The sequence below is a fragment of the Lithobates pipiens genome, unplaced genomic scaffold (assembly GCF_037356315.1).
Source record: "Lithobates pipiens isolate NorthernLeopardFrog02 unplaced genomic scaffold, aLitPip1_a1.2 Scaffold_30, whole genome shotgun sequence".
Taxonomy (NCBI): Eukaryota; Metazoa; Chordata; class Amphibia; order Anura; family Ranidae; genus Lithobates; species Lithobates pipiens.
The window spans coordinates 158,219,000-158,237,325 of NW_027507791.1; the positions used below are offsets into that span (position 1 = coordinate 158,219,000).

General features: G+C 44.8%; 1 protein-coding gene across 11 annotated transcripts in view; it reads right to left on the minus strand.

Annotated features, from left to right (window-relative positions):
* MTA1 (metastasis associated 1) overlaps positions 1 to 18,326 on the minus strand; it is a 635,520-nt gene that overhangs the window by 151,294 nt on the left and 465,900 nt on the right. For 8 of the 11 annotated variants that reach the window (XM_077465021.1, XM_077465029.1, XM_077465030.1 and 5 more), the window contains exon 17: positions 3,578 to 3,613. In XM_077465021.1, the coding sequence (XP_077321147.1) occupies positions 3,578 to 3,613 (36 nt within the window). Of the gene's footprint in view, positions 1 to 3,087; positions 3,217 to 3,577; positions 3,614 to 18,326 lie in introns of all 11 variants that reach the window. The other 3 variants (XM_077465019.1, XM_077465018.1, XM_077465022.1) reach the window with 1 other exon arrangement.

Here is an 18,326-nt window from a genome sequence, read left to right on the forward strand (position 1 = left end):
TTACATTTCCCTGAATGCCGGTGTTTGCACCGATGCATTGTGGGAAACGTAGTCTCCAGATTCCCCCGAAGGCTCTCTCGCGCATGCGCACTGCCGCTGTTTACGTCCGCATCGAGCCGGTGACGTCAGACGCCGGCTCGATGGACGGCGGCATATATACTGGGACATCAAACACCCGGCTCAATTGTGGGGGAGCCGTGCTAGGAGGAAGTCCATACCTATTAGCTGGTTAGTAATTTTAACATTGGATCACTGAGAATGATTTCCTTTCCTTTTTCATACTTTAATCAATGCTAAATATACTCTTCTTTCTCAGACACCTTGTAAACAGGCTGCAAAGCCCGTCTGGGTGAGCTACCCTTCCGGGCTTATCCTAATCTGAAGGGGAACCTCTTACATACCTTGGTGGCTATAATATAAAACCTGGATAAAATATTAAGGAAATTCTACTTTATCGTCAGTGAATGTAAGTGGATGAACTTAAATTAATAATAACTGGGCTCCACTAAATTAACAAAAAATATATTTATTTAAAGTAAAATGCATAACTTAAAAATGATTGCTATACCAGATAAAATACATTAAATGGCTATAGGATATTCCTATATTTTGATTATAGTATAAAACAAAATAATAAAATAGCTCTTGTTTATAAATAGTATGCTGACATATTGTATAATTTTTCTGTCCCAATCAGCCGCCGTCTATGCCCTCTCCAGCTATATTGCCTGGCTGCTGTGCTTGCTGCTCTGCACTCCTCTATCCATCTGGTAGTTATATAATTCTTTCTGGGGTACGAATGGGTCGGTAAAATGGGGGTGAGCATATTTCCATCTTTTTGAGCCTTACTCGTGTCTTTTAAACACTATATATGCTGATCATCTGTATTAATGATGTAAAAAGAAATGTACTTTGTGAAATTAATTTATGTTTTTTCTTTTTGAATTTATTATGTTGGTAGTTGGCTTATCCTCTGATGAAGCATTAAGCGAAACATGTCGGGATAAATCAATCGCAACTACCTCAACTTTACCGTCTATTGGACCACAAAGCTGTATATAACCTCAGTATGATTATACAGATTACTGCTCTGTTTTTATGAATTTTGTATAAATAAATTTTGTATAGAAAAACCTTTTATTATGAATATAACTGATTTTTTGCACCGTTAACGTCCCATTTTCTTAGGTTTGGTTTACCTTAAAAAACCTTGTTTGATATTTTTAAAAGGGATGAGGTGTCAATTAATGGGGTGCTGATGGAGGTTTGAATCATTTCCTTTTCCGATCATGTAGAAGAATACGTATTGGCCTAAACTTTTATTTTTTTGGGGGCTATTATAGCAAAAAGTTAAAAATAATGCGTTTTTTTCAAAATTGGCGCTCTTTTTTTGTTTAATAGCGCAAAAAATAAAAACCGCAGAGGTGATCAAATACCACCAAAAGAAAGTTCTATTTGTGGAAAAAAATGGACATCAATTTTGTTTGGGAGCCAGGTCGCACGACCACGCAATTGTCAGGTAAAGCATTGCAGTGCTGAATCGCAAAAAGTGCTCTGATCTTAAGCCAGCCAAATGGTCCGGAGCTTAAGTGGTTAAATTATTGCAAAATGACATAAGTGAGGTATCCTCGTTCCTGAAATTTAAGGCACATTTCTTTCATTCTTACACTCCTCACTGTCTCATTGCGAACTATTCTTTTAACCCGTAAGAGCTGGCTCCTTATAATTAACAAATGGAAACTGTCATACAGTAATACTTGGTTTCTATCTGTTGGCTTAACATACAAATCAGATTCCATCTGATTATTATCAATGTAAATCTTGGTATCCAAAAATGGAACCGATTCAACCCCAATGTTTATTTTGAATTGTATCTCCTGACAGAAATTGCTCAACATCGCATTGAAGGCTAATAAAGATTCAATGTTGCCCCACCATATAGCAAAAACATCATCTATATAGCGCCACCAGGTGTTGCAATGACTTTTAAATAACTCACTCTGAAATATGTATCTATGTTTGAAATCATTCATAAATGTACAAACATATGGCGGGGCAACATTTGAACCCATCGCACTGCACCACGTCACATGCGTCTTGAGTTCTGTGGTGCAGTGTATCCTTTTACACTGCAGCCGCCGCTTTGTCAGTCCAAGGACTATTTTGTGTTCTGAATTGCAATGTTTTCAGATCCTTGGCATAAAAATACTAACTGGCGAGTAAGCACAATCCAATTTCCTCACTGTCCATCCCGTGTGGGTCTGGTTCCTATTGGGAATTAGCTGCTGTTTGTGAGCCATAGGAGGTGCAGACTTTTGGTTAGGGTGGCATGTGGATGCTCAGTTAATTTAAAGACCAGATGAAATAAATATGTGCATAAACCCTGATGAATTAATCTGTGAAAGATATTGGTTTCCCTGCTTGTCAACGCATTTTGATTTCATATGTCAAGTATCACTTCATGGTCTACCCACTAAGTAATATGATTATGTATTTTTATCATGAATTCTATTTTTGATACTATGAAATAAATTATACATATTTTTTTTTACCAAACTTGGTGTTTTTGGTTCTCGCCTCACTGACAGACATACTGTCTCAATTTAAATTCCCATCATACTTGCATGAGATTCAGTTCTTTTTCTCTTTTTAAATTATCACTAGGGATGTGAGACTTTGTCTGTTCTGGAAATTATCTAATTGCCAAAATTTATATAGAAAATAGGATGAAGTAATGACCAGATTTTTTGATTATTCCACAATTACATTTTTAGGCATGATGGAAATTTATCATTAGGCGATTATGAAAAATCATAATGTACATATATTGAGATATAGATTTTTGATGAGGAGTAAAAAAATGGCACCTATTGTTTTTGGCATTTGTAAGCACTTTCCTTTTTTTCTATATATGGCCTTATTTGATAGATTGTTACATTTTGATAAAACTATTGATTGGATTTATTGTGTTAGAATTATCTTAGTGGTAATAGATAGGTAAGCGATTGTGACATTTATATGGGGTTAATTTATTTTGTGTGCTTTCAATTTTGGAAGCATGGGACTCACCTGTGGGGCAATACCCACCTGTGTTTGGTTTTAAAGAGGGAGGTGTTTGTAGTATGTTACATATTTCCAGGCAGCCTGAGGAAGCGCAGGGATGCTCGTAACTGTATACGGTAGCTGTTGTTGCTGATTTACATGATTTGATAATACCTGATGATTTGAAGACAAAGTAAAGTTATTGCAATTGGAGAACGTGTCCCTTTGTCGTATATATATATATATATATATACACACACACATATATATATATATATATATATATATATAACACAAAATGTACAGTATAAGATGGGTGCTCAACCTGTGGACCTCCAACTGTTGCATTGTGCCAAACTCAGAAAATTTAACCTTTCCTATGGCTCACAGAACAGTTCTATGGCTTACAGTATTGACATGAACAAGCGATAGAAGTACAACACATAACAAACAGGAAAAAAAATACATTTAGCCACACATGGGGCATATTAATCAGGTTTACACAGGACATACAATGACACATTGAAATTCTTACCCCTACTTGGCATCAGAAGGCGCTTCTTCATGTTGCCTGTCCATGCGCAGAACAAAAAAAACAAAACACTACATTAGCAACTTGTTTTTTCTAGAATTGCAATATAGCTGAAAAAGACCAATGTTTAAATTAGACTTCTGGGTCATAGCAGAAACTGCTTACCTGACTTCTAACCAATAATGAAATTAGTGAAGGTAAGATAGAAAGGAAAATACTTCATAATATCCACTAGTAAGTTACATGCACATACTGTAGGAAGTTGAAACTTAATGCATGTGGCTTAGAATTTTGGGAATAAAATACTACAAGCTCAACCTTAACCACTTAAGCCCCAGCCCATTTTGCAAGCCAAAGACCAGACCACCTTTTGCGATTCGGCACTGCGTAGATTTAACTGACAATTGCGCGGTCGTGCGACGTGGCACTCAAACAAATTGATGTTCTTTTTTTCCCCACAAATAGAGCTTTCTTTTGGTGGCATTTGATCACCCTTGCGGTTTTTATTTTTTGCGCTATAAACAAAAAAAGAGGGACAATTTTGAAAAAACACATTATTTTTCAAATTTTGCTATAATAAATATCCCCCAAAAATATCTAAAAAAAAATTTTTTTCCAGTTTAGGCCGATGCATATTCTTGGTAAAAAAATAAAATAAAAAAAATCACATAAAGCGATTATTGATTGGTTTGAGGAAAAGTTATAGCATTTGCAAAATTGGAGATAGTTTTATGCCATTTTTTATCATTTTTTTTTTTTACTAGTAATGGCAGCGCTCAGTGATTTTTATTGTGACTGCGACATTAAGGCAGACTCATCGGACATTTTTGGGACCATTGTCATTTATACAGCAATCAGTGCTGTACAAATGGACTGATTCCTGTGTAAATGACACTGGCAGTGAAGGGGTTAACCACTAGGTGGCAGTGTAGGGGTTAAGTGTGTCCTATGGCCATGTTTCTTGCTGTGGGGGGTGTCGCTGTCTATGACAACGTCACTGATCTCTGCTCCGATCACACGGAGCAGAGATCAGTGACACTGTCACTAGGCAGAACGGGGAGATGCTTGTTTACTTTAGCATCTCCCCGTTCTTCCTCCCGTGAGGCAATTGTGGGTATCCCTGCGGTGATCAAGTCCGTGGGACCCTCGATCGGACTCGCAGAGGTTTCTGACTGGCACGCATGCGATGGCTCGGCGGCAAATTTAAAAGGGACGTACCTGTACGCCTATTTGCCTGTCCGTGCCATTCTGCCGACGTGCAGAATGGCGTGCGTCGGTCGGCAAGTGGTTAAAGTGGTTGTGAAGGCTGAATTCTTTGCATTAGGGTGCTTTCACATCGAGGCGTCGGTGGTAAAGTGCCGCTTTACAATAGTTTTTATCGATTAAAAGTGCCCCCCTAGCAGCTATACACCGCTCCTACAGCACTGCAAAGATGCTGGTTTCAGGACTTTTTTTTACCGTCCTGCGAGTGCACTGCTCCAGTGTGAAAGCACTCGGGCTTTCACACTGGAGAGACCAGAGAGGCTCTTTACAGGCACTATGTAAGCGCTATTTTTAGCACTGTATTGCCTGTAAAGCATCTCAGTGTGAAAGCAATCTTAAGGCAAAAGAAACCTTCTATTGTCAGCTCCCCCCCAAAGCATCAGCACTGCTTTCGCTTTCCCTCCTTACTCAAAGCAGCGGAAGCCATTGGCTTCTGCTGTTGTCAATCAAATGCAGTGATGAGGGTGCAGGGGCGAGAAGCATTGTGTATGTCAATGGACACACAAAGCATGGCTCAGGATCAAGCCTGCACTTGTGCCACCATAGGAATTGGCTTCCTATGGTGGCACACCAAGAAAAAGGAGGAGCCCAGTGGACCCCAGAAGAGAAGGAGCGGGGCTGCTCTGTGCACAGAACAGGCAAGTATCACGTTTGTTATTAAAAAATTATATATTTTTACAATCACTTTCATGTGCATTAGTAACCTTACTAGCCTAATTCAGCTCTATAACAAAACCTTTTTAATCACAGATGAAAATGACAATATACAAACAGAACAGACACAAGCCATCCTTTTCACTGCTACACCAGATTTTTTTCTGCCCTTATGATTTTCAATACTTTGAACTAGAAAAGCTACAATTTCTGGGGAAATTGTGTGCAGTGTTCTTGCCTCCACCTACTGGAGTGGGCGGAGTAACTGGGGGGGGGGGTCATAATGTTTTGGCTGGTCATGGGGTTGTCAGCTTTTGTCACCTCCCACTTTGAATATTTTGCCATTCATTCCTATGGGTCAAATTTTGCAGCAAAAACGCAGATATTTTGTGAACCATTCGGCGAAACGTTCCACAAAGTAATAGCACAGCAATCGGGAACAATCCGCACATTTTGGTATATTACTGTCTATGTAGTGTAAAAGCTCTGGGAGGAGTTAGGGTGGTAAATTTGACTATAATAATATATATAATATATATGAGATAACAGTAAGAAACATCATATTCCTATTTTAGGTCTTACAATGCAAGCAAACCTGACACTTGGTATCTTATAACGTAGGCAGTCAATCTATGGATATGATTTAAAAAAAAAAGTTACTTCTCTCCCTTGCCTTTTCTACCCTCCCCACCAACCCATTATACCCACCTCCATCTCTCTACTTTTTCTTCTTTCCTCCCATTCTCTACCCCCACTGCCCCCTTTTCCCCTTTCCACCTTGCTCTCCCTTTCCCCCTCTCACACTCTTTACCCCATTCTTCTGCCTCATTTCTCCCCTCTTTCTCCCAAAGTGTCTTTTGACTCAATGGTTGCTGGATTTAATAAAGATCTGCATTAAGGTAGGCTTAGACAAAGGGATAGATTTTTGTGCACATGTAATGGAAAAGTTCAAAGTGATATTACCCTTCACTTCGTGTCTCAAAGCCAAAACAGGAAGTGAGAGATAATCTCTCCACCTGAGGAAATCCCGCTGTGTCACTGAACCAATGTCCCCATTGAAATATTTATGCTCTATTACTGTTCAGGTGTAAAGACTAGAGATGGGCCAAACACTGCTGGTTTGGTTTGTGCTAGTACTGTCAAACATTGCAAAAGTTCTTAGCCGAATAATGAACCCCATTGAAGTCTACAGGACCTGAACTGGAAAAATCAAAAGTGCCCATTTTGAGGGCATATAAAGGGTATGAGGGTCCAGGTACTGGCCTTGGGGACATGTATCAATGAAAAACAGTTTGTAAAAACAATTTTTAAAAGAGCAGTAATTTACCAATGCATAGAACCCCCAAACATGATACAATTTTTTTTCTAACACCCTACGGCACAAAATGGTGGTCATTGCAATACTTTTTGCCACACCGTATTTTTGCAGTGCACTTTCCTGAAAAAAATTCACTTTTTTGAATAAAAAAAAATAAAACACCAGTAAAGTTAACCCAATTTTTTTTATATTGTGAAAGATAATGTTATGCCGAGTAAATTGCCCTTGTAATAGAAAAAAGCTTGACAGGCCATCTTAAATATGAGATCTGGGGTCAAAAAGACCTCAAGAGTTCATATTTGGACTTAAATGCAATAAAAAAAAAATTGTCATTTGAAAAATTGACATTGAAAAAATGTGCCTTTAAGACATATGGGCGTAAGTGACATTTTGACGTTGCTTTCGCCCTGCTAAGGTACAGAGACGGGTAGGGGCCATCTTAGCCTCACTCGTCTCCATACCCAGCCATGGATAGGACCCGATTGCCTCCACCGCTGCCGATGGCTCGGGTAAGCAGTGGAGGGCGCGGGAGAGGTGGCACCTCTCCTGCCGCAGATAACGGAGATCTTGCGCGAATCCGCTGCAAAGACCATTATAGTTTACCGAACCGCTGCCTGAAGATATGGATACCTCGGTTGTGGCAGCAGCTGCTGCCGTTACCGAGATATCAGTCTTCAAAAAAGGGACGTACATCGTCGTGCGGCGGTCGGCAAGTGGTTAAAGTGAAACAATAAAAATTTCTTTATAGTGCCTAGGGGGTACCCTTAGTCTAGTAAAGTGGCTCACCCATCCTGTGTAAAGAACCTGCTACAACAAAAAATAGGATTATCATGTCATACTTACCTGTAAGATCCTTTTCTTTGAGCACATCATGGGACACGGAGTCAGGCTGATATTAATTACTCGCACAGTGCCATGGGAACATCTGCCTCTCTTTGTTGGCCTCCCAGACATAGTGGGGGGCTTATTACCGAAATGTAATAGAGATGGGGAAATGTGTACTTGGATGCACTTTGATCAATGGAAAGTGGCGTTTGGTGCACTTTAACCACCCCAGCCCAGAAGGATTTACCCCCTGTGGAAGAGCGTTGCCCTGTCAGGGTCTAGAAGGAGGTTGTGACCCAGAATTCTCAACCAGACTGATTGAGGGGCTCCAGGGAACTTGTAAAATGAAGAGGAAGCAGGCTTTTCAGTTTTCTCCTTTCTTAGAAAAGTCCACTTTGGGATGTGAACCCTAGAGATTTCTGAGAGATACAGGTGGGATGAATTCCCCAGTCCTGGGTCCTGATTTTGAGAACAGCCAGCATACTACATAACTGCTGTGTGCTGAGCTTTAAGTAACAACCTGACCATGGTTCTGGGCTCCATCTCAGCAGATAGGAAGTCTGGCCAGGAGTCAGAAGGGCTCCACGGGGGAGCCAGTGCAGCAAGAGGCTGCTAGCTGTGTGCACCAAGTTGGTCAGTGAAACAGTCTGTACGAGACAGACAAGGGCCTGGCGTGTAAGGCCACAGTAGCAGTGCTGCAAGTGAGAGCAAACTAGGCTGAAAGTCATTTTGTTGATGGAAAAAGGAATGCTGAAATCCCTGCGAGGGAAAATAGGATTTTTGACTTACCGTAAAGTCCATTTCTCTGAGTTCACTGACAGCGCTTCCTTATTCAGAACCATAGGGTTATAGCGCAACATAAAGGTGTAGGACACTAGGCAGAAAAAAGACTTGGCTACGTCCATGGACAGTCCTAGGTGATATACACCCCCCTCTCTGCTACAAGCCTTCAATTTTGTCCCAAGCAGTGTCAGAAGCATTGAAAACTCCCTAGAGGGGTGGGTGCTGTGTCTGTCAATGAACTCAGAGAAACGGATTTTACGGTAAGTCAAAAATCCTATTTTCTCATTCGTTCATTGACAGACACAGCGCTTCCTTTTTCAGAACCCTAGGGATGTCCCAAAGCAGTGCCAAACATGAGGGGTGGGGCAGCCAACACAAAAACAGGCCAACCAGACAACCTGAAGCTCAATGAACTGGAGCCCAACCTGAACAGCAAGAAAACCTCTTCATGAAGGAAAAACCCTCTAAACCACAGCCTGAAAAAGAGGCATCCGCAGATGCCAGCACATCCACTTTGTAAAATTTTGTGAAAGTATGCACCGATGACCAGGTGGCTGCCTTGCACGCTTGCATCACTGACGTCGGATGACGGAAGGCCCAGGAGGCACTCAGTGCCTGAGTAGCGTGTGCCTTCAAAGGGAAGGGAGGAACCCGATCCCCGACAGAATAGGCCTGAGTCACAGTCTGTCTGATCTTTCTAGAAATGGTTGCCGAGGAAGCAGACAGCACCTTCTTTGGCCAGTCCGCAATCAGGAACAGGGAGTCTGACCTCCGAAAGGACTCAGTGGCCGCCAAATACACCCTGATCGCCCAAACCACATTCCACATTGGATTTTGCAGCCTGGGACACAGGGAAGGCAACATAATGTCTTCATTTAAATGGAAATCAGAAACAACTTTTGGAAGAACAAGGACAAAGAACCACCTTGTCCTTATGAATCACCAGGTAGGGCGTACGTCAGGATAGCGCCGTCAATTCTGATACCCTGTGAGCAGAGGTGATAGCCACCAAGAAGGCCACCTTCTGTGAGAGTGAGAAGAAGAATTTCTCAAATAGAACTGAAAGTACCAGATTCAAGTCCCACAGTGGAGAGCGCACCGGTGGAACCACGTCGCACCCACTGAATGAAGGTACGCACCAAGGAATGTGAAGCTAGGGGGGTGTTGAAAGCAAACCGGCAAAGCCGACACCTGGCCCTCGATAGTACTCAAGGCCAAATTCTTTCAACATCCCTCTGAAGAAAAGCCAAAATCCGAGCCACCGGAAAGGTACGTGGGTGAAACCCTACTGACTCACACCATGAAATGTACGCTTTCCAAGTCTGATGATATACCTTCCTGGAAGTAGACTTCCTAGCTTTAAGTAGTGTCGGAATCACAGACGCAGGTAAGCGTCTATCCTTCAACACCTGGCTTTCAACAGCCAGGCCGTTAAAGCCAGTGACGGTAAAGCAGGGTGGAAGATCGGCCCTTGGGATAGCAGATCCTCCCCGAGAGGCAGGCGCCAGGGGGCCTCTGCGACCACACGCACCAAGACAGACGAGGCCAGTCCACGGACACTAGAATGACCTGAATTCCTTCGGCCTCGATCCTGTGTAACAGCCGAGGCAGAAGCTTGAGAGGAGGAAAGGAGGAAATCAGACGATACTGGCCCCATGGATCCACCAGTGCGTCTGAAGGCATCCACCAGAGGGTCCTGAGACCTGGCCACAAACCTTTGCAACATCCTGTTGACCTGGGATGCCATCAGATCTGACTCTGGAGAGCCCCAAAGCAGACATTTCTGTTGAAATACCTCCTGATGAAGGGAATACTCCCCTTGGTCCAACACTAGTAGACTGTGGTAATCTGCCTGCCAGTTGTCCTCCCCCGGAATGTGGATGGCGGAGATGGCCATACACATTCCAGGGGAGGACAAGTGGCAGGCGGATTACAAAACGCTCTGCCCACAGGAGCATGCCGGCTACTTCCAGGACCACTAACACACTCGTTGTTCCTCCCTGGTGGTTGACATAGGCCACCGTTGTGGCATTGTCCGACTGGATCCGCATCGGGAGCCCCGAAGTCGATTTTTTCAATGATCCCGACAGAGTCTGATTGCCCACAGTTCCAAGACGTTGACAGGTAGCCTGGATTCCTCCAGTGTCCCTGAGCAGAGCTCAAGCCCAGGACCTCTCCCCACCTGGACTGACTGGCATCGGTGGTGACCACTGTCCAGTACAGAGGGAGAAAGAATTTCCTACTGAAGAGCCAGGGAACGAAGCCACCAGATCAGGAACCCTTTGGTTCCTTGGCTCAGCTGAATCTGACTGTCCAGAGACATTTGTCCCATTTTGATAAGATCTTTTTTGCAGGGGTCTGGTATGGAACTGAGCAAACGGGACAGCATCAAAACGTAGACACCATCAGGCCTAGCACCCGAATGCAAGTCCGCAGGGAGACCCACCTACTGGACAGGAGTAAGTGGGTTGCCATCAGTAACTTCTTTAGTTTGTCCTGCAGAAGGAACACTCTGGCCAGAGCGGAATCCACAGTCAGACCCAGACAAAAATAACAATTTCTGAACTGGAACAAGCGCAGACTTTTGGTAATTTATCAGCCACCCGAAATCTGCCACAGTCTGAATAGCAATCTTCACGTCACCCTTCAGGGTCGCTGGGGACTCTGCTCGCAGCAGAAGGTCCTCCAGGTAGCCCAAAACAGCAATTCCCTGCTGGCACAGTAGCACCAGAAAGCATAGTAGTAGAAAGCATCCAAAGATGTATCACAGACAAATTGCAGCACCTAGACCAGCTGGTCTGCCAATTCAGTGAAGGCAGGAGGAAACTGATCACCCCCCAGGTCATGGTGCAACAGCTTCACCCACTCTGCCAGGGTTTGAGACACCAGGGCAATGGCCAGGACAGGCCGAAGCGCCTAACCTGCAATAGTGAACATAGTGCGGCTCAGAGACTCTGCCTTCCTGTCAGCCGGATCTTTAAAAGATGGAGAGTCTTCAATCGGAATCATGGTGGCTTTGTTCAATCGAGAGACCGGAGGATCCACCACAGGTGGAGTTGTTCACTTCTTGAGAAGACTCTCTTCAAAAGGATAACGCACAGTGAAGCACTTTGGGACTGCAAAGGGATGTTTTGGATGCTCCCATTCCTTATAGACAAACTTGTCAAAAAAGGAGGGATAAGGTAAGAACTTTTGCTGCGTGAGACGGCTTGTGAGTGCCAAAAGGAACTGGCACCTTCACCACAGCCGCATCCTCCATTTTTAAAGTTTCCGGCACAGATGCAATCAGTGCATTCATCAGCGCATTCTCATGCACAGCCCCCGGGGCAGAGGAATCATCCTCACTGTCCGAAAAATCTGGGAGCGCAGCCGCAGACCCCACAGGGTGGACCCCGTCCACGGCAGCCGAATCAGATTCAGAATCTGACAAGACAGATGAAGGGGAAGGCGGGGGACGTTTCTTGCTAGTCCGTCACCCAAGAGCCACCTCCCCCCGGGACACAAAGGACTCCAGGACCGTCATCAGTGCATCAACAGATGGATGGTATTCAGAGGGACCTGCAGCCTCTGATAAAGGGTCAGGTGGGGAAACATGCTCCTGAGACTCCATAGGGGAAGAGACAACCCCCTACACCAAGAGCAACCACTGCAAAGGGACACCCCCCACACCGACAGTAGTAACGGAACACCAGGATACCATACAGCCTGCAGCAGACAGAGGAAGGGACCCCACCAGACTCACCACCCACCAGCGTAGTGCTTGCTGCCTCAGGTGTAGACCCGCACACACGTGGTGTCCGAGGAAGAGTATGACACCAGAGTCAGCACCGGGTTAAAAGGAGGAGCTTCCACCTGCTAAAAATGCTGTCTGGGCTACACAGTAATGGCCGCCGCTGCCCAAGCACAAAAACCTCCAAATCATGGCTGCAGAGCTATGCAAACATGGCCGCCAGCCATAAGAAGTTAGCAAGCACTAGGGGAAAAGACGCCGGCTACAGCAAAATGGCCGCGCTCCACGAGACTGACACAGACCCCAGGAAAGCCCCTGAAAGAGAGAAAGAGGATCCAGGCATTGGAACCGCCCAGTACCCCCCGGTAAGCACTGAACCTGGCGGCACGCACCCCCTACCCACCAGTACTCAACCCCATCCCCAGGATCCATCATGGCATCACACTACCCCATATAGAGGAGGAAGGGGGAAAGGAGGGCTACCAGGGGACCTCCAGGGACCATCCACCCAAGGAAGAGAGGGTGCAAGGGCGGAGGGAAACCCGCAGGACCGACCGACCCTCTCCAAGGGGAGAGGGGGACATGTACTCACCATACCAGGACCAGGCGGGCACCGCTCCAGAGAACCTCCTCGCCACCAAAATGGGGGGTTGTTGGTCATGAGGGATGCCGAGACCCTGTCATATGCAACCATGTGAATTCATTTAACTCACATTCATTTAACTCACTCATTTAACATTTAACTCACAGGGTCAGTCCCTGTCTAGTGGGGCTATGTCATGGCTGACTTAGAGCATAGCTGCAGTCTGCATGTGCTCGCTGGCTAGACCACTGGATAAAGTGTCCAGCCCGTCACCAAGTCCGACAGCAGATCTCACCGGAAAAAATGCAGGAAAAGAAAAACAAACAAAAGAATAAAATTTGCCAGGACTAGTAAGATTTTGCTGTGGAAATAAGCAAAGAGGGCCATCAGTCCCAGAACCTACATGCAATTGCAGAGACAGGCCCTGAGCATTTGCATATACTGTAGAGACACAGATTCACTGGAGTCACAGAATATTCTGCCTCTTTAGGCAAAAAAAAAAATCTTTGCCAGGCTGCTGTACAGGATAAGGCATAGGTATTACAGGTGTAGGTAGTCAGGTATGACTCGTGAATTATAGGCAAACTGAAGTTCTTCAGGGATTCATCGCCAAGTGCTCTGCAGGCTTGTCTTCATTTCTCTAACCAACATTGTCTTGATGATCAATTCATTGAGATAAGCATGGTTCTCAGCAACGCTGGGACATTGGGGAACCTTCCAAAGGTAAATTGTAACCAATTTGAAGGAAGAATTACTGGTGGCCAGGGAAGTTTGCAACATGAAGGTAGGCATTTCTAATATCTATCGAGGCCAACAAAAACTCTCTGGTTAAGAAAGTGGATATAACTGAACACACCAGTTTCATGTGAATCTTTCTGTGTACATAAAGTGTGCACATGCCATCTTGAAGCAAGCAGACCAGTCTTGCTTAGGTACAGTGAATAGACTTGAGTAAAACCTCCTTTGTGATAAGAAACTAGGTAAACCCCCCTCTGGGGGACATGCTGGTGCACTGTTTGAAACAAGGTTGGAGCATCCTGCAGAGAAAAAGGAAGATTTGGGGTAAAAATACTGTTGGGATTGGTAGACAGTTCTGTCTTATACCCAGTCGATACCTGCATCCAGAGCGAGAAAACAGATGTCCTGCCACCCTGTTGTTCACGGGTGGGAAAAATAACTTAATGCTAAGGAAGGCTTTTCATAAGGATTTGGCGGACTTTGCAGGGTTGATGGGTCCTGGATGTGATCAGCCTAGACCACCTGCTTCAAAAAGAGCACTTACACACAATAAAAGTGTGATCTTTTGTGCAGTGGAAGCCACCTGTGGCATTCTTTATTGTCTTATCTAGAGAAACCCCAAAGAGCCGTTTTCCAGAAAAGGGAAGCTGGGTACAGTTAGATGTTTTGGTGATTTTAGCTAGAGCACTGTCCCAAACAGAAAAACAGAAGCAAAGCTGATGTGCCCTTCCAGGTGTGATGAAGTTAGAGAAGTGCCACAAATAAACATGACTGTTTGTACTATCTGATCAGTCAGCAGAGTGAGTCAATACTGGGAGACCCAGGCAAAGGTGGAGCCAGAGAAAAAAAAAATCAGCCTAGAACAGTGATGGCGAACCTTGGCACCCCAGATGTTTTGGAACTACATTTCCAATGATGCTCAACTACACCGTAGAGTGCATGAGCATAATGGGAAATGTAGTTCCAAAACATCTAGGGTGCCAAGGTTTGCCACCACTGGACTAGAGTGATTCCAAACGTTTACCCGTTGGATCCTTAAAGTGGTTGCAATTAAGGTAAAGCATGTTTAGGTAACAGGGTTTCCCCTTCACCTGATGGGTTCAAATGATGGTTTGTGCAAGGTGCAGAGAAGCAGACTGAGGTCCAAATGAAGCTGTAAAGGGGGTTAATTGGGGGGGGGGGGGCAGCATTCCTCTCCTACATGTAAAAGTCATAACCCCCAAACATATATACACAGTATCTCACAAAGGCGAGTACACCGCTCACATTTTTTCAAATATTTTAGTCTATCTTTTCATGTGACACCACTGAAGAAATTACACTTTGCTACAATGTAAAGTATTGAGTGTACTGCTTGTATAACAGTGTAAGTTTGCTGACCCCTCAAAATAACTCAACACACAGCCATTAATGTCTAAACCACTGACAACAAAAGTGAGTACACCCCTAAGTGAAAATGTCCAAATTGGGCTCAAAGTGTCAATATTTTGTGTGGCCACCATTATTTTTCAGTACTACCTTAACCCTCTTGGATATGGAGTTCACCAGAGTTTTAGAGGTTGCCACTGGAGTCCTCTTCCACTCCTGCATGACATCACAGAGCTGGTGGATGTTAGAGACCTTGCGCTCCTCCACCTTCTGTTTGAGGATGCCCCACAGATGCTTAATAGGATTTGGGTCTGGAGACATGTTTGGCCAGTCCATCACCTTTAACTTCAGCTTCTTTAGCAAGGCAGTGGTCGTCTTGGAGGTGTGTTTGGGGTCGTTATATTGGAATACTGCCCTGGGACCCAGTCTCCAAAGGGAGGGGATCACATGCTGCTTCAGTATATCACAGTATATGTTGGCAATCATGGTTCCTTCAATGAACCGTAGCTCCAGCACTCATGCAGCCCCAGACCATGACACTCCCACCACCATGCTTGACTGTAGCTTCAGCAAACTGTTTGCAGGCATCATCTTTAGAAGAGGCTTCCTTCTGGCGCGACAGCCATGTAGACCAATTTGATGCAATGTGCGGCATATGGTCTAAGCACTGACAGACTGACCCCCCGCCCCTTCAACCTCTGCAGCAATGCTGGCAGAATTCATACATCTATTTCCCAAAGACAACCTGTGGATGTGATGCTGAGCACATGCACTCAACTTCAGTCTACTAATAAAGGGGAGTGGTTAATTGGGCACAGGTGCTTGAGGCCTATATAACTTTGTGTAGAACTCATTGTGAGGTGTGAGCCTGCTCATCTTGAGTCTGCGGGAACTCTGTCCAAATGGAACTGGTCAAAGTGGTGAGTTAAAAACCAGAGTTTATAACAGGGGTCATAGTAACTGTGTAGTGAGAGTACCTGAGTGTTGTCTGAGTAGTGTGTGTGGATCGTTAGTACTTGTGTATTGTGGGTGCACGCTGGTCTGTGAGTACCTGTGTTTTGTCTTGAGTACCTGTGTACTGCCTTGTTGAGTATTAGTATCAGGAAGCTAGTTGTTAGGTAATTTGGACTGGTTTTAATCTCTAATCCTCATTAAATTAATAGTTACGATGCCCAGTGGGTGTGGAGAGGCGACTCAGTGTACATCTTGAGGCATGTATGCGTTCCTTGATCACCTGATCGAGGGCGAATACTGCTGTGCAAAATGTAAGCACATTGTTTCCCTGGAAGCCCAGGTTCTGAATCTGGGGAAGCAACTGTCAGCACTGAGAGGACCCTCCACACTAAATGAGAGCCAGGTGCGGGCAGGGGCCAGCACAGAGGTGGGTGGAGACAAAGTGGTGCACGCACTAGCAAAGAGTAGATGGGTGACAGTCAGGAAGGGTAGAGGGGCAAGTGCCAGGGAGGCCGATCCAGGGCTGGAGCATCCCAATAAGTATGCTCCATTGAGTGGCATTGGTGATCCCAGTCAGGGACCAGCACTGCTGGAGCTGAGGGATTCTCCTAGCTGCCAGGAGAAGAACTCCTCCAGTGAGAGTGGGGGGGAACGAAGGGAAAGTAAAGACAGATTCTGGTGGTGGGGGACTCAATTCTTAGAAGGACAGAGAGGGCAATCTGTAACAAAGACCTGAAGCGCTGAATTGTATGTTGTCTACCGGGCACTCGGGTTCGGCACATCACGGATCTGGTGGACAGATTACTGGGAGGGGCTGGGGAAGACCCAGCTGTCATGGTGTACATTGGCACCAATGACAAAGTCAGAGGCAGATGGAGTGTCCCAAAGAATGATTTTAGGGACTTGGGAGCTAAATTGAGGAAAAGGACCTGCAAGGTAGTATTCTCAGGAATACTACTGGTACATCAAGCCACACCAGAAAGGAAGAGGGAGATTAGGGAAGTAAACAAGTGGCTGAAGAGCTGGTGTAGAAGGGAGGGGTTTGGGTTCCTGGAGGAATGGGACGACTGAACTGTATGTTGTCTACCGGGCACTCGGGTTCGGCACATCACGGATCTGGTGGACAGATTACTGGGAGGGGCTGGGGAAGACCCAGCTGTCATGGTGCACATTGGCACCAATGACAAAGTCAGAGGCAGATGGAGTGTCCTAAAGAATGATTTTAGGGACTTGGGAGCTAAATTGAGGAAAAGACCTGCAAGGTAGTATTCTCAGGAATACTACTGGTACATCAAGCCACACCAGAAAGGAAGAGGGAGATTAGGGAAGTAAACAAGTGGCTGAAGAGCTGGTGTAGAAGGGAGGGGTTTGGGTTCCTGGAGGAATGGGACGACCTCTCCATCGATAACCGGTACTATAGAAGGGACGGACTGCACCTAAATGAGGAGGATGCAGATCAGCTGGGAATCAGGATGGCCAAAATGCTAGAGGGGTTTTTAAACTAGGCGATGGGGGGGAGGGTCCAAAGATAGATAGACTCCAAAGACATGCAGGTAGGTTAATTGGCTTCTGTCCAAAATTGGCCCTAGTATAAGAATAGGGGCCTTGGATTGTGGGTTCCTTGAGGGTAGGGACTGATGTGACTGTGCAATGTACAGGGACAATTGTAGACACTCACTTAGGTTGAACTTGATGGACTGGTGTCTTTATTCAACCTTACTATGTAACTGTAACTACTATGTAAGATAGTCAGCGTGGAACATATTCCAGAGGGTAATATTAGGGGCATTAGTGGTAGGGTAACCAAAGCACATAAACCCAAGGTAAGTATAGTAGCAAATCCTAGTTGCAATCTCGGAACACCCAAGAGGATAGTATGTGACCAGTCAAAATATATTAATGCATTAAAATGTTTGTTCACCAATGCCAGAAGTCTGCCAAGCAAAATAGGCGAGTTGGAAGCTCTGGTGCATCAGGAGAGCTATGATGTAATCGGTATTGCTGAAACTTGGCTTCATTCCTCAAATGACTGGGCTATTAATATTCCTAGCCATGCACTTTCAGAAAGACAGAGTAAAAAGGAAAGGTGGAGGGGTCTGTCTGTATGTGGGAAGTGATCTCAAAGCAAGTGAGAAAGAGGACCTGGTGGATGGAGAGTGTGATGAGTCTGAAGCATTATGGGTGGAACTGCATACAGATGTGCGTAGTTCAAAGTTAATCATCGGAGTTTGTTATAGACCACTCAATGTTAATGAGGAGGTGGAGACTCGGCTCCTTGCACAGATAGAAAGGGCTGCAAGGGCTGGGACAGTGATAATAATGGGGGATTTTAACTACTCAGAAATTGACTGGAGTAATGGCACTGCTGGGACAGTTAAAGGGCAAAAATGTATAAACCTATTACAGGACAATTTTATGGTCCAGTTTATTGAGGCCCCCAACTAGGAATGATGCTCTGTTGGACCTGGTAATCTCAAACCATGCAGAGCGTATTACTAATGTTTAGATAAAAGAACACCTGAGTATCAGTGACCAT